The following is a 15,913-nucleotide window of genomic DNA, read 5'->3' as shown; positions in this document are numbered from 1 at the left end:
CAAAGGCCCCTGGGCACGTATTCTGTGCGCCCGAGCGCGTGGGCCTGTCGTGGGGGAGGGGTTAGCAGGTGCGGAGGGGGAAGCGGGGTGGGCTGGAGCGCGCCCTCAGCCAGCCCGATGTCGTCCCAGCCTGGAGGAGGGACATCTCACGGGTTAAACCAGCTTTGAGAAACTGAGGGTTGCAGGGAAACCCTTCATAACAGTTCTGTGCGGGGTGTGTGTGTGTGCGGGGGTGGGGGGTGGGAGAGGACGATGTGTCTCAATCTTCTTCCTGTTCCATTTATGCTTGCAGGAGCCGGCAATGACAGCCTGCGCCGTCCTCGCGGGTGGGTTTCCTGGCCGGTTGCCCTGCGCCCCCAGGCCGCCCTGGGCTCGGTTATCCCCGCCGGGCCTCCCGCAGGCGCTGCCCCGGCCCGGGCTCCGACTTCTGTTACTACTATTTCTCCCGCTACCCTCCGCCCTTTCTACCGTGTTCACGGTGGGGGTGTTGGGTCCCTGGGCGTGCGATCCTCTCTTCGCCCGGGCGCGCCCAGAATTAGCCGCCCGTCTGGCCGCCGCCCGCCTGAACCGCGACCCTGCCCGGCAAGGCGGCCCGCGCCTCGAGATCGCGCTACTACAGGAGCCTTGCCGGACACCCGGCTCGCTGGGGGCCGTGGCCTCGGCGCTGCCCCGCGTCTCGGGCCTCGTGGGGCCTGTCAACCCCGCCGCTTGCCAGCCTGCTGAGCTGCTGGCCCAAGAGGCGGGCGTCGCGCTGGTGCCTTGGGGCTGCCCCGGGGCGCAGGCGGCCGGCACCACGGCCCCGGCGGGGACTCCCGCCGCAGATGCCCTCTATGCCTTCTTTCGAGCTTTCCGCTGGGCGCGCGTGGCCCTGATCACCGCGCCCCAGGACCTGTGGGTGGAGGCGGGACGCGCCCTGGCCACCGCGCTCAGGGCGCGAGGCCTGCCGGTCGCCCTGGTGACCTCCATGCAGCCCGTTGACGTGTCTGGAGCCCGAGAAGCTCTGAGGAGGGTTCGGGACGGGCCCCGGGTCAGAGGTAGGCCAGCCTGCAGGGCGCGGGGACGTCCTTGGCTGGGTCAGGGGGCTGTGCCTCGGGAAGGCCGACGAGCCACGCGTCTCGTGTCCGCAGTGGTAGTTATGGTGATGCACTCGCTGCTGCTGGGTGGAGAGGAGCAGCGCTACCTGCTGGAGGCCGCGGACGAAATGGGTCTGACCGACGGTTCTTTGGTCTTCGTGCCCTTCGACACGCTCCACTACGCCTTGTCCCCCGGCCAGGAGGCCTTGGTCGCGCTCGCCAACAGCTCCCGGCTGCGCAGGGCCCACGATGCGGTGCTCACCCTCACGCGCCACTGTGCGCCTGAAGGCGACGTGCTGGACAACCTGCGCAGGGCTCAGGAACGCCGGGAGCTGCCCCCGGACTTGGATCTGCAGCAGGTGGGTGGAGGGAGCTGAGGAGCAGAAACTGCTCTGGGTCCTGTGGGGGTCTTGACTGGGACATCTTCGTGCAGGAAGGTAACTTCACATGGAATGAAAAGAAATGCATATTTTTATTTTTGTGTGAGCACATTTGGAATCCAGGTATAGTTAGTTTCTTTCATACTGTTGATTTGCATAGACTTTCTGAAGACACCTTGAACCCACATATTTCAAAATTTGTTGCAGCAAAATCAGCTTATCTTTGAATTTCACTTTTCATGACTTTTTTTTTTTAGGTTTATTTTTTTTTATTGGAAAGACGGGGGTGGGATAAGAGATCTTTCATCTGCTGGTTCACTCTCCAAGTGGTGGCAATGTCCAGAGGTGGGCTGATTCAAAGCCAGGAGCCAAGAGTTTCTTCCTGGTCTCCTACAAGGGAGCAGGGTCCCAAGGACTTGGGCCATCCTCAACTGTCTTCCCAGGCCACAAGCAGGGAGCTGGATGGGAAGTGAAACAGCCAGGACACGAACCAGTGCCCATAAGGGATACCAACACCGCAGGCAGAGGCTTACCCTACTACGCCATAATGCCCCTTCCTGCACCAAGTTTTGAAGTGTGCCATGTTGGGACTGTCTCCAGGGAGCAGGCAACAGGTCCCTGGACTGCACTGTCCTCTGAGGTGGGCATCCCAACACCTCAGCCACGAAGGTGCGATCAGGAGAGCAGGGAGGGAACACACAGGCCCAGCCCAGTTCAGAGGTACTTCCTCTGGGACTTCCCCAGAAATCTCTCTTTGGCAACTTGCAAGAAGCAGAAGGCTCCCTGGGTGGCGCCAGAGCGCCCCGGCACCGCACCCATACTTGATTCCCATCATCCCGCTCAGGATTGGGTTTTCTACGAACCCTGAAAACCCTGGTTCAGATCACCCAGTTCCTACCCGGTCACCAAAAGAAGGATGGCCAAACACCACTAAGATTCAGGGCAGGTGGAGCTTAGCGGGCAGTGAGGTACAAGGGCCCTGGGCCCATAGATGGGAGACAGGTGGTGGCTCTCCAAGGGCTGTGGGAGTAGCAACAGGAAGAGGGAAGGGGGTGGGAGTGAGATGGGATGGAGGAGGTATGGGCAGGTGGAGAACCAGGATGCAGAAGGTTCCTCACTTACCCGTGAGAGGTTCAGTCGGGATTCCTGTATGTTCCTCCTGCTTCCTTCTTGACCCTCCCCACGCCCAGATAGCTCATTTGACTCCAATGTTTTCTCCATCCTCCCTGTCAATGCACTGGTCCAGGACACAATCCCAGGACAGCCTCTCAAATACCCTGCAACCCATACCCTTCTCCACCCACCCACCAGACCAAGCCTTGGGAGGCTGCCCAATGGGACCCTGCCCTGCTCCTGTTCCCAGTCTCCCTGTGGCTTTTGCTGTCCTTGATGGGCGTGCTTCTCTCACAAGGTTAACAAGGCCTTGCATCTTCCTCCCTGCTGGCTACACCTTTCTCTTCTCCCCTGCTGTTCTCCACGCCACCCCTCCCCCAGCCACTGAGTAGTGCTGACTGCTGCCCTGAGGGGTGAGCACTCTGGCCAGCCTGGGGTAGGGACCCTCTCTCCAATGACCTTGGCCGTCTCTCCAATGTCACACAAGATTCCTGGAGATAGGAGCTGTCTCCTTCATGATCGGTCCCTGGTGCCATCCACAGTGCAAGAATCCAAGGGATGTGGGCTGTAATACTAGAGCGGTCTCACGAGGTCAGGTGGTCACCTTGGGGAAAGAAGGGAAAATCAGAGCGCCCACTGCTGTGGCTCAGTGGCTAAATCCTCACATTGTAAATGCTGGCATCTCCTGTAGGTGCTGGTTCAAGTCCTGGCTGCTCCACTTCCCATCCAGCTCTCTGCCTGTGGCCTGAGAAAGCAGTAGAGGACAGCCCAAAGCCTTGGGACCCTGGACCTATGTGGCTTCAGATCAGTTCAGCTCCGGCCATTGCGGCCATTGGGAGAGTGAACCAGTGAGTGGAAGATCTGTTTCTGTCTCTATTTTCTGTGACTCTGCCTTTCCAATGAAAATAAGTAAATAAATAAATAAATATATGGAAAACAATGGGAAATAAGACTTTTTTTAAAAGATTTATTTATTTTTATTGGAAAGGCGGATATACAGAGAGGAGGAGAGACAGAGAGGAAGATCCTCCATCCGATGGTTCACTGCCCAAGTGACCGCAATGGCCGGAGCTGAGCCAATCTGAAGCCAGGAGCCAGGAGCTCTTCCAGGTCTCCCACATGAGTGCAGGGTCCCAAGGCCTTGGGCTGTCCTTGACTGCTTTCCCAGGCCACAAACAGGGAGTTGGATGGGAAGTGGGGCCGCAGGGATTAGAACCGGCAACCATATGGGATCCCGTCGTGTGCAAGGCGAGGACATTAACCACTATGCTATCACGCCGGGCCCAAAATAAAACTTTTAAGGGAATGGGTGAATAGTGATTAAAACTGCAGAGTAACCAGGGGGCAGAAGAAGGAAGCAGCTATGAATGGTTGAGGGAATTGGCCAAGGGGTAGAGACACAGCAGAATTCTGAAAATGACAGATAGTGGGGAGAAGAGATGGGAGGAGGGACCCAAAGAGCAGAGAGGAAGAGGCAGCCAGTGGGGGACAGACGACACTGGGGCAGGGGGGGCAGGGGGAGGAGCCAGCCAATGGGGCGGGGCCTTGGACATCACTAACCTACCCCCAGCACATGAAGGGCTCAGCGGAAGAACGGCTGGAGGCCTGAGTCCCTGCTCTTTCCCTAGGTGTCCCCACTCTTCGGCACCATCTATGACGCGGTCTTCTTGTTGGCAGAGGGTGTGGCGGGAGCGCGGGCAGCTGCAGGGGGCGGCTGGGTGTCAGGAGCAGCTGTGGCTCGTCATGTCCAGGATGCACAGGTCCCCGGCTTCTGTGGGGCGCTGGGAAGAACTGAGAAACCATCGTTTGTGCTGCTGGACACGGATGCTGCAGGTGACCGGCTGCTGGCCACCTACATGCTGGACCCCCTGCGGGGAGCCCTGTTGTCTGCTGGGACCCCAGTGCACTTCCCTCATGGGGGCCCAGGACCTGGACTTGACCCCTGGTGCTGGTTCGATCCAGATGTCATCTGTAATGGAGGTGAGGACAAACATCCAGTCCCCACAGGGGCACTCCCCATGGACAGGCACCGAATGGCTGAGGATAGCCAACTCCCTGCCCGTCTTTCTTCATCAGGGACCCTTGAGGCCCTCCCCTACCCCTTGGCCTGCACAGGAACCCCCTCTTGTCAGCCCCAAAGTCCTCTGAGATATCTGTTAGCATCCCCATGCTTACTCCTTTGAGGAACCTCCAAACAGTGACCTGGCCAGCCCCTGTGCCTCAGATCTGGAGCCTCCTGGGCTTGGCATCCTGTAGAGTGGCTCTATCCTCAGCCACTTCCCCAGTGTTCCCCTGCTCTCCCTGTCCCTCCAGGAGTGGAGCCTGCCCTCGTCTTCCTCGGCTTCCTCCTGCTGGTTGGCATGGGGCTGTCGGGGGCCCTCCTGGCCCATTATGTGAGGTGAGCCTAAGAGGAAGGCAGGTGTCGGAGGTGACCTTGGTGTCCCTCCTGATGGGAATGAAGTTGGTTGATTAGGACAGCAGGCTGGGGCTGCTCCAGAGGAGGGGGAGGCAGGAGGAAGGACTTGGCAGAGACACGGATTGGTGGCCCACCAGCACCCCTCCCCTGAGCTGACTGCCTCTTCCTCTACCAGGCACCGGCTCCTTCATATGCAAATGGTCTCTGGCCCCAACAAGATTATCCTGACTCTTGAAGATGTCACCTTCCTCCAGCCACACGGGGGCAGCACTCGGAAGGTGGGTGGGGCAGGTTCCAGTATTTGCTCTCCTACCTGAGACAGTCCTCACCCCAGCCCCCACCGAGAAGCCCTGCCCAGGCTCAATCCCAGGGCTAGCTCCTGGGATGTGTGACCTCATGTGTGCTGTGGAGGTGACAGCCCCAGGCCTGTGCCAGCTCAGCCTGGCCTCCATGTAGGGCCCTCACCCTTCCCTCCTCCCCCCCCCAGTATATTCTGATCCCCTGCATTGCTTCATTCCCTCCCCTACCCCCAGATGATCCAGGGGAGTCGCTCCAGCCTGGCTGCACGCAGTGTGTCTGATGTCCGCAGTATCCGCAGCCAGCACACGGACAGCCCCAACATTGGGCTCTATGAGGTACGGAAGAGGCCCACCCTCAGTGTGTGGGGAGCCAATGGGGGTTGGACATTCACAGGGCAGAGGACATGGGACCCTCAAATGACAGCATGATGGGGAAGGGTCCTTCTGGCCATAGGGTTTTCCTTTAGTCACTGTGGGGTGAGGGCTTCTCCAAGGGTGGAAGCAAGAGCTGCCATGGAGTGTGGTGGGACTGGCATGTAGCCTCAGGTGTCCTTGCTGGCAGTCCCTAACCCTGCCCTTCTGGCCAACTCAGGACCTTAGTAGGAAGGAAAAAAGTCACCTGAGGCCATTAGGACATCCAGGATAGGCTAGGCATTCTCCATAGAGTGGCCTGGGGGAAGGCAGGGAGAGTAGATTCAGACAGAGCACAGGGCGTTCGGAAACAGAGAGCTCCCAAAGGCTTCAGACCACTGGAAGAACCCCTGCTTGGGCTTCTGTTGCGTCATCGGAGCCCATCACCCGTGTCTTAGAGCGGGTGTTGTTGTGGGGCAGGCTCTTCTTCATCGTGGGGAGCTACTATGTTCTCTGTGTCTCTTGTCCCCAGCCTTGTACACCAATGCAGGCTCCAGCTTCTGGGACACCTGATGTTCCCAGGTGCATTTTCAAGTGCTCCCAAACCCCAGCAACTTCCTCCTAGTCCAAGTCCTTTTCCAACAGACCGTGGCCACCTGCACAGGTGGCATGGTCCAGGTGAAGATAAAATTGAGGGACCCATTGCTCATTCAAGTGAACACTGACCCAAGCTCAGCCTGAGCATGGAACCCTGGGCAACAACACAGGTCACATACCAGGCTGTGAGGGCTGTGAGGCCCGGAGCCAGGAGGGAAGCTGCCTGTACCTCACGCTTCACTACAAAGCCAGGAGCCCGGCCTCCCAGCAGGTGGTGATGAGGGTGGTGGTGGCAGTGAGCAGTGGCCGCAGTGACTCCCTCCCTGCTGAGATGTCGAGCCCTCCTGTATCTCTCCCAGCTCACTGTGAAGGGCCTCATGGATGACCTGTCCCACGATAGGGGGTGGGCATTTTGGGGCTCCTGGAATCATGGGACTTGAATCCTTAACCCCATCCCCTCTGCTCCAGGGCGACTGGGTTTGGCTGAAGAAATTCCCAGGGGACCAGCACATAGCTATCCGCCCAGCAACCAAGACGACTTTCTCCAAGGTGGGAATCAGGCCAGGGGGCCAGCAAGGGGGTACTGTGGCGGTCATAAGTTGCCCCCCTTCCCCTGCCTTCTTCCTGCAGCAAGGTGCGTGTGCAGATCCTCAGTAGGGAGCGCCCTGCATCTTGAGCAGGAATGCCCACCCCCTCTCTTCCCTAGCACTAGCTCTTTGGAAGGCAGAGAGTTATGGAGAAAGAGAGGTCATCTATTGGCTCACTCCCCAGATGTCCCCATACCTCAAGCCAGGAACTTCATCCAGGTCTCTCATACGGGTGCAGGGGTTCAGGCACTTGGGCCAGCTTCTGCTGCTTCCCTGGGTGCATTAGCAGGGAGCTGGATGGGAAAGTACAGCAGCTGGGACGCCAAGCATCCATGGGATACAGCACTGCAGACCTTGTCTTAACCTGCCCTTGTCTTTGCTTATAACTTTAAGTTCAAACACATTCAGTGTCTGCATAGCAGCCTTTGACCCTATGTTTTTCCCCTCAAAGAGATAAAGGAGAACCCCACCTGTGCTCCCAAAGACCATTGCATTCCCACACCAACCCAGACCCCGAATGGCAGAACCTGGCGTGTGGCCCCCAGTGACAACCACACCTGCTCACTCGTGTTCCCCCGTCCCCTGCTGCAGCTACGGGAGCTCAGGCATGAGAATGTGGCCCTGTACCTGGGGCTCTTTCTGGCGCGGGCGGCAGACAGCCCTGCGGTGCCGACGGAGGGCGTGCTGGCCGTGGTCTCGGAACACTGCATGCGTGGCTCGCTCCATGACCTCCTTGCGCAGAGAGACATCAAGCTGGACTGGATGTTCAAATCCTCCCTCCTGCTGGACCTCATCAAGGTGTGTTGTGTTTAGGAGGCCTGAGACAGGAACGATGGGGCAGGGAGCCCCTGCGTGCCTGAGGCTGCTCCTCTCCTATCCTTTCCCAGGGCATGAGGTATCTGCACCACCGAGGCGTGGCTCACGGGCGGCTCAAGTCACGGAACTGCGTGGTGGATGGGAGGTTTGTGCTCAAGATTACCGACCATGGCCATGGGCGACTGCTGGAAGCGCAGAGGGTGTTGCCTGAGCTCCCCAACGCCGAGGGTAGGTATCCCCACCCTTGCAAGGTTGGCATCCCACGGGTGAGGGGCCAATGACAGTGGGCTGGGGGACAAGGAAGGTAGGGCCTACTTAAGGGTCGGGCTTGTGCCTGAGCTCTGGCAGGTGCTGTGGGCGGGAGAGGGAGGCTCTAAAGCCCAGGCTGTTGCTGGTTGTCTTCCCTGGGGCCCCGTCTCGTTTTTTAAGGTAGGACCTATTTCTGTGGCGGGCTTTGGAGGTCGGGCATCCCCCAACTCGGGCGATGAGGATCATCTGCAGGGTAGAGGGGCAGGCGAGTGCCTGGAGGCGAGCTTGGGCTTTCCTATGAGATCCAGGGACTGCCTTCAGTGCGCCCACACCCCCTTCCCTATCCCCCAGACCAGCTCTGGACAGCGCCGGAGCTGCTTCGTGACCCTGCCCTGGAGCGCCGGGGGACCCTGGCGGGTGACGTTTTCAGCCTGGGCATCATCATGCAGGAGGTGGTGTGCCGCAGCGACCCCTACTCCATGCTGGAGCTCTCGGCCAACGGTGAGGCAGGACACCTACCCCTGCACTAAGGGCGCAGGTGCCATAAGTTGTATTACTTCTCACTGACACCCAGGGCTTGGGTCCTCTGGTTAGTCATAACCCCCTTCTACCTTCACTTCCCCACCAACCACAGCACCAATTATAAAGGCCCCTTCTACGAGCTCTCCCTCCCCTCACTATGGTGAGCTTCAGCCCTAAGACCAGGGTCAACGGTACTCCCATCCCAGGAGCCCCCTCCTCACAGTTTCCCTCACACACCCACAGAGGTGGTGGAGAGAGTGCGGAGCCCCCCTCCGCTGTGCCGGCCCTTGGTGTCCATGGACCAGGCGCCTGTGGAATGCATCCAGCTGATGAAGCAGTGCTGGGAAGAGCAGCCAGAGCTTCGGCCCTCCATGGACCGCACTTTCGACCTGGTCAGGGGCTGCGTGGGCTGCTAGGGTGCCAGGTTTTGGTGGGGAAAGGCTGCAGGCAGGCAGGGAGGCTGGCTGGCTGGCAGGACGCCTGGTCTTCCATGCTACCTCTCCAAGGATACCCTGAGAACTGGGAGTTTTGGGGTGGGGGGTAGAGATGGGGGTGTAGGGGACTGGGTGTGGGAGGATGACTTGATTCAAATAACTGACTTCCGGGAACTCTGTTTTCCACTTCCATGTGCCTTCTGTGTTGGGGGGGCCGGAAGAGCGGGAGGAGGAGGGGTGTTTGATGAGCAGGAGATGAGTGGTGGAGAGAGAGGTGAGTATCAGAAACACACAGCCCCAGGAGAGGGCCCGGACTGCAGCCCCTTTACCAGTGCCCTCCCCACCCAAGTTCAAGCGCATCAACAAGGGCAGGAGGATGAACATCATTGACTCCATGCTGCGCATGCTGGAGCAGTACTCCAGCAACCTGGAAGACCTGATCCGGGAGCGCACGGAGGAGCTGGAGCTGGAGAAGCAGAAGACAGACCGGCTGCTCACACAGATGCTGCCTCCGTGGGTGTCGCGTGCGAGCCAGGGCAGGGCAGAGTCGGGGGGTGCCCAGCCGGGAAAGGGTGGGGCCTTCAGGTGACCTCACTTGCCCACCTCTCCCAGATCCGTGGCTGAAGCCCTGAAGCTGGGGATCCCCGTGGAACCCGAGTACTTTGAGATGGTCACGCTGTATTTCAGCGACATCGTGGGCTTCACCACCATCTCAGCCATGAGCGAGCCCATCGAGGTGGTGGATCTTCTCAATGACCTCTACACCCTCTTTGATGCCATCATCGGCTCCCACGACGTCTATAAGGTCCCAGCGCTCCAGCCTACTCACCTTCCAGTTAGCTTCATCAGCCTCCAGCCCGTCCTGGGGCGGACCCCAGCCCAGTCCTGAACCAGCAGGGATGCACTCCTTCCCCCAGGTGGAGACGATCGGGGACGCCTACATGGTGGCTTCCGGGCTGCCCCAGCGGAACGGGCAGCGACACGCAGCCGAGATCGCCAACATGTCGCTGGACATCCTTAGTGCCGTGGGCTCCTTCCGTATGCGCCACATGCCCGAGGTGCCCGTGCGCATCCGCATCGGCCTGCACTCGGGTAACTCCCGGGCCCACCCACCTAGCAGCAGATTTTCTCGGTTTAGGAGGCAAAGCCGTGCAGTGAGGGACGTGGGGTGGGTCTTGTAGAGGATACCCAGAAAACGGAGGGAGATGATGGGCAGCTAAGGGTCTTCGAGGCTCCCAGGTACTGTCCAACCACCGGGCACCGGCAGCTTCAGCTCAGGCCTTGCCCGCCGGCCGACCCCGCGCATCTCCGCAGGCCCGTGCGTGGCGGGCGTGGTGGGGCTCACCATGCCCCGATACTGCCTGTTTGGGGACACAGTCAACACAGCTTCGCGCATGGAGTCCACTGGCCTGCGTGAGTGCAAAGGCGGGGAAGGAGCGTTGGGGGAGGTTGAAGAGGGAATGGCCGAGCTGGGATCCCAGGAGACGAGTCCCAGGTTCATGGCGTGCCCCCGCCCAACCTCGCAACCATCCCCAGCTTACCGCATCCATGTGAACATGAGCACCGTGTGTATTCTTGGTGCCCTGGACGAGGGCTTCCAGCTGGAGCTGCGTGGCCGCACCGAGCTCAAGGTGAGGCAGGCCCCGCCCATCCACCAATGAGGCTCCACCCTCCTCGAGGCCCCGCCCACCCATGGCCATCTCTTCCTTGTGTCTCCCCAGGGCAAGGGCGCCGAGGACACCTACTGGCTGGTGGGCAGGCTCGGCTTCAACAAGTCACTCCCCAAACCTCCCGATCTGCAACCGGGGTGAGCGTGCGGCCTGCGGCCCCTCTCTGCCTGGGCGCCCCCCACCCCATCCCACCCCCGGGGCTGAGCCCTGCCCTCCCATCACCCACTCCTCCCCTGCCTGAGGTCAATGTCCCCTCCCCGCAGGGCCAGCAACCACGGCATCAGCCTGCAGGAGATCCCTCCTGAGCGGCGCCTGAAGTTGGAGAAGGCTCGGCCTGGCCAGTTCTCAGGGAAGTGAGAACAGGTGCTGCTCCTTGGCTGCCAAGCTCAGCAGCTGCAGCTCCATGCAGACTCCTGGAGCCACACCCAGCCGGGGAATGCGGTTTGAAGTGGTTGAAGGGGAGACCAAGCCACTTGTGACCACCCTGCAGTGATTCGGCTAGCTGGAGAGAAGAGTCTGCTAAAGGATCCTAGCTTAACAGACCCCAGGAGGGCACTGTCTGTTACATCTAGCCTCAGGCCGCCCCCCAGCACAGATCAGGCTCGCTACCCCCTCCAGTCAAAAATGCTGTGCAGTGTTTAAGGGACAACTCCAGGGGATGCCTTTTGCCAGGCTCTGTTGGACCAGAACCCTAACCCAGGCCCTCTCCTCCCTTGGGGAACCCCTTCTAACACTCCCCTCTTTCCCTCAGGATGATTCTGGAAGGTCCTTTTCCCGCAAGTTGCTGCTGTAGGTGATCAAAGGTCTGAAGGATGCCCGTGGCTTCTATCTGGTTCTGCCTCAAAGGATTGTGGGCCTTTGCAAGAGCTGCTTGCACATGTCATGTTGTGACTTTGGGAACGTGGCTTTGGGAGGTGGGATTCCCCTCAGTAGTGAAGAAGGGGAAGTCAGGGGTTCCCAGAGCTCCCGCAGCCCTGCTTGGCCTGCCTTGGGTACTCTGGATACTGTTGTATGTGGCCCTCACCCCAAGGACTCCACCCTAACTCTGAGCCCAGCAAGGGGTGTTGGCATGGGAGAATCCTCCACTCCTCAAGGCCTCTCATGGTCCCAGGATGAGGGAGCTGGAATTGGAGGCCCCAGGGGAGATGAAGGGCTTTTGTCCTCAGGAGAGTAAGGGCTTCAGCCTTCATGCTAAGCCCTGTTAGGCTAACAAGTGGATAGCCAAACCTCTCTTGGTGACACATGTCAATGCCCTGGCCAGTCCCGCAGCCCTCGCCTGTCCCTGAAGTTCCCCATTTGGAGGGTCCTGGCATGACTGACCCTTGGTGTCCTTGGCCGTCTACGAGGCCTAAGGAGACATTCTGCAGAGTGTGCAGTCCTACAGGCTGCCCCTGTCGATGGTGAGTGTCCTGTCCCTGGAGGTGTGCAAGCAGACCTGATGCTATCACAGACCAGGGAACTGACCGATAGAACACGCAGAACACTACGTGAAAGGGGGACGCTGGACCAGCGGGCACTGGTGTGGCCTGGAGTCCTGGGGGACATGCAGACTCACCCGTCCCAGAATCAAAATCTGCATTTGAATAAGCTCCTTCAAAAAGTCTGCACACACACACATTAAAGTTCTGAGAACTGGGTAGTACTGGGTGATTCTAGAAGCCCTGAAGGATTCAGAAAATGTAGGTTGTAGCCATGAGCTGTTCCGTTGGTTTTCTTTGGTCAATGGGATGATTTTGTTTCTGAACTAACATTTAAAAATCAATGTTAAGTCAATACCAATACATTTTTTAAAAAGTGTATCCAGTGTTTTTCTTGGTACCCCCAGGAAACTGGCTCCAGGGGCTGCAGAGGGCATTAAATCTACACAGGTTCAAATCTCTTGTGTGAAATGGTGTGGTGTTTGCTTGCTCGTGCCTGCACAGATTCTCCATGTACCTTAGCTCATCTCTAGAGTGCTTCTAATAATTCCTCATGCGGACGTTGGTGTGGTCGTCATTATATGGCTTTGTGCAGGGAGCAATGAATGACAAGGAAAAGCAAGTCCATCCCACATCCAGGATGGATATGGCCATCGTGGATCTTGCCATGGATGTTGGTTGCTCATGGTTGGCACTAAGGACCTGGTGGTACTGGATTACCTCCCTCTCCCCGCCTGGGGCTGGCATCTTCTCCAAGTGATGGTCTCCCTTACCCAGGGGGCCATGCTTCATTTCTCCCGACATTCCCCATGCCCACTCCAAGACATCAAGAGTCTCTAAACCTTCCTGATGTACCTGTTCGGTACCTGTAGCCTGGGAGCTTAGGTCTCCCGGAGCAGGGCACGTTAGCATTACAGGCGCCCTTGAGTTGCCTTTCTGTGAGCTCAGTGTTCTGAAGATTTTCCCCCAGGGAGTCCAGGGTAGATTTCGCGTGGCTGTCCTTGGACCTGACAGTGTGTGGTTACACTCTAGGTCTTCTGCCTGTCCCTCCCTACTTCCCCCTCTCTCCAACGTTTGAGTTTCAGGGAGTTAAGGCCAAGGGGCTTAGCTTGGCAGGTTTAAGCAAGGGCACCCTCCTAAGGAGGAAGTACATAAACTCAGGTATAAACCCTGCTTGGGGATGGGTGGGGCTGAGCAGGTCCCTTCTTCCCATTGACTCACCCTTGACCCTGGGGCCTCAACCTCAAATGATCTGATGTTGAAAGTTGAGACAATGGGATATGGGGGCCTGGCGCCATGGCCTAGTGGCTTAAGTCCTCACCTTGAACATGCCATGGGATACCGTATGGGCACCGGTTCTAATCCCGGCAGCTCCACTTTCCATCCAGCTCCCTGCTTGTGGCCTGGGAAAGCAGTCGAGGATGGCCCAAAGCCTTGGGACCCTGCATCCGCGTGGGAGACCTGGAAGAGGTTCCTGGTTCCCGGCTTCGGATTAGGGCAGCACCGGCCATTGCGCTCACTTGGGGAGTGAATCATCGGATGGAAGATCTTCCTCTCTGTCTCTCCTCCTCTGTATATCTGACTTTGTAATAAAAATAAATAAATCTTAAAAAAAAAAAGTTGAGACAATGGGATATGGGAGGAGCTCTAGTATGTGGAGCTGGGCAAGCTCTGTGATTCCTCACCCCAAAGCCTGCAGGGCCAGGGGGACAAGACAAGGGCAAGATTGTGCTCCAGTCCCTTCTCTGCCCCCACAGTCTCCTTCCTGCCCATTGGTTTCTCCCCGCCCTTTTCTTTAGTTTCCCCTGCTTCTGTGGCCCAATTATCCGGTGTCAGACCCCTGACTCAAGATCTCGGCACCTCTTCCCATCCTGCTGTTCCAGGGACCCAGGTCACTCCCAGTTTTTTTAAGCACCTGGCCGGTCACTCCCCATGGCTCCATGGCTGGGGCCAGTGATGACCAAGGCAGGCCCTTCCTGTTGGGTTTCACTTCCCCAGCTGCTTCTCAGGTCTGGGGCCTGCTCACTACCCCTGTCTGCAGGACCCCAGGCTCCCTCAGTGAAGTGTGGGGTAGCTGTTGTTAAGGAGAGGGTTTATGACTCTGTTTTATAGGGCTGCGTCTACCAGGTCCTTCTAGAACTTGCCCTGTAACTTGCACCGGGTCCTTCCAGAACACCTATGCCATGGTGTTTGGGTCCTAGAAGGGGTGGGGTTGGATAATAAAGGCGTGCTTTCTTCTGTTCCATGGTCTGTGTTCCTGTGGATCTGAGTTGGAGGGTGAGGGTGAACACCAGAGATTACCTGGGCAGGGAGAGGTGAGCCGGGCCCCACAGCCGCTAGGAGCTGCTCAGCTCAGGAGATCTGCTCCAGTGTGCCCAGACAGGGAAAAGACCAGGGTCTGAGATGCTCTGGAAATGGGAATGATGTAGCTTCCGCACCCTTTGGCCAAAGACAGGAGAGAGGGAGGAAGGGGAGGGCACACCTTTTCTATGCTGTGACCCATGACCTAGTCTGAAGTCTAGGAGACATGCCCCCAGATGGTCTCCTGGCAGGATCCCACCAACAACACCCCTCCCAATCCTGCTCCAACCCCTCAAGGACCTGTCCCTGGAGTTTCCAAAAGCCACTGTGGGGCCATTTAGCTCACAGATGTTTTCAGACCCAAAGTCCCCGAATGACACACAGTGATAACAACCCTAGCAGCCATGTCACTGGACAGAGGCCACCGTCTGAACCCAGTGCTCCATCCCTGTGTGGCTAGATCAGATGATTCCCACTTGTCGTTGTCAGCCCAGCCATCAGCCCCTGCTTCTGGCCACAGGAAGTGCTTTATGGACTGGCAGGTGTCTTGGGCCAGACAGAGCAAGCTAAAAGGCTGTTCTTTAGGCTTGCTGGGGACTGAGCTGTTGTGTGGACAGGGAGCAGGACTGATCAAGGGACAGAGGCATAGACACCAAGTCCTGAAAGCCACAGTTAAGTCTTTTGGTCCTCACTGAGCCTCAAGCCAGCTCCTTTTCAGGAATGGGGGCCAGTGAATTGTTTGTTCTACTCTGCAGGCACAAATGTCCAGAAAGACTCCCCGCCTTAGGGCTAGTGCAGGCTGATCCTCCACCCTGTGGCACCGGCTTCCCATATAGGCAGCCGGTTCGAGTCCCGGCTGCTCTTCTTCTGATCCGGCTCCTTGCAATTGTGCCTGGGAAAGCAATGGAGGATGGCTCAAGCCCTTGGGCCCCTGTACCCATGTGGGAGACCCTAAAGAAGCTCCTGGCCTCCAGTTTTGAATTGGCTCAGCTTTGGCCATTGCAATCATTTAGGGAGTGGATCCGTAGTCGGAAGACCTTCTCTCTGTATATAAAATCTGCCTTCCAAATGAACTCTTACAGAAAAGACTCCCCTAAGGCTTTGGGAACTCAGCTAGGCAGGATTTGACTGGTTTAACAGGAAAGAACAGAGGGAAAAGCCAGGCTGGGGAGGGAGGAGGAGGATGAAGTGACTAAGACAAAAGAACAGGAAGAGAGCGGGGCTGTCCCCTTTGAATCTTAAGAGAAAGCAAGGTCAAGGCTGGTGCTGAGTAGTACAGGAGTCGTTTCCGGGTACAGGAGTAGTTAGAGAAACAAGGGAAAGAAGGCAAACAAACTTGATACTCAGGGCCCGGTGCAATGGCTCAATGGCTAAATCCTCACCTTGCACGCCCCGGAGTCCCATATGGGTGCTGGTTCGTGTCTCGACGTGCCGTCCAACTCCCTGATTATGGCCTGGGAAAGCAGTAGAGGATGGCCTAAAGTTTGGGACCCTGCACCCATGTGGGAGACCTGGAGGAAGCTCCTCCTCCTGGCTTCTGATTGGCTCGGCTCTGGTCATTGTGGCCACTTGGGGAATGAACCAGTGGACAGAGAATCTTTCTCTGTCTCTCCTTCTCTCCGTAAATCTGATCTGCCTTTCCAATAAAAATAAATAAATCGTTTTTGTTTTCAAGTGATGCTGGGGA

At 57.9% G+C, this 15,913-nt stretch overlaps 1 protein-coding gene across 1 annotated transcript; it reads left to right on the top strand.

Annotated features, from left to right (window-relative positions):
* Positions 1 to 301: 301 nt before the first annotated feature.
* On the top strand, positions 302 to 10,864 carry GUCY2D (guanylate cyclase 2D, retinal). The gene is made up of 18 exons (XM_004594772.2): positions 302 to 1,034; positions 1,128 to 1,432; positions 4,195 to 4,546; positions 4,880 to 4,964; positions 5,158 to 5,260; positions 5,516 to 5,617; positions 6,698 to 6,778; positions 7,408 to 7,614; positions 7,704 to 7,860; positions 8,233 to 8,382; positions 8,647 to 8,795; positions 9,187 to 9,350; positions 9,450 to 9,642; positions 9,755 to 9,929; positions 10,152 to 10,250; positions 10,374 to 10,468; positions 10,559 to 10,644; positions 10,771 to 10,864. Exons 1-18 carry the CDS (start codon positions 302 to 304, stop codon positions 10,862 to 10,864), a joined length of 3,330 nt encoding a protein of 1,109 aa, XP_004594829.2.
* The last annotated feature ends 5,049 nt before the right edge of the window (positions 10,865 to 15,913 follow it).

The sequence above is a fragment of the Ochotona princeps genome, chromosome 17, assembly GCF_030435755.1.
Source record: "Ochotona princeps isolate mOchPri1 chromosome 17, mOchPri1.hap1, whole genome shotgun sequence".
Lineage (NCBI taxonomy): Eukaryota > Metazoa > Chordata > Mammalia > Lagomorpha > Ochotonidae > Ochotona > Ochotona princeps.
The sequence above is the reverse complement of the archived record's forward strand: the minus strand, read 5'-3'. Positions and strand labels throughout refer to the sequence as shown.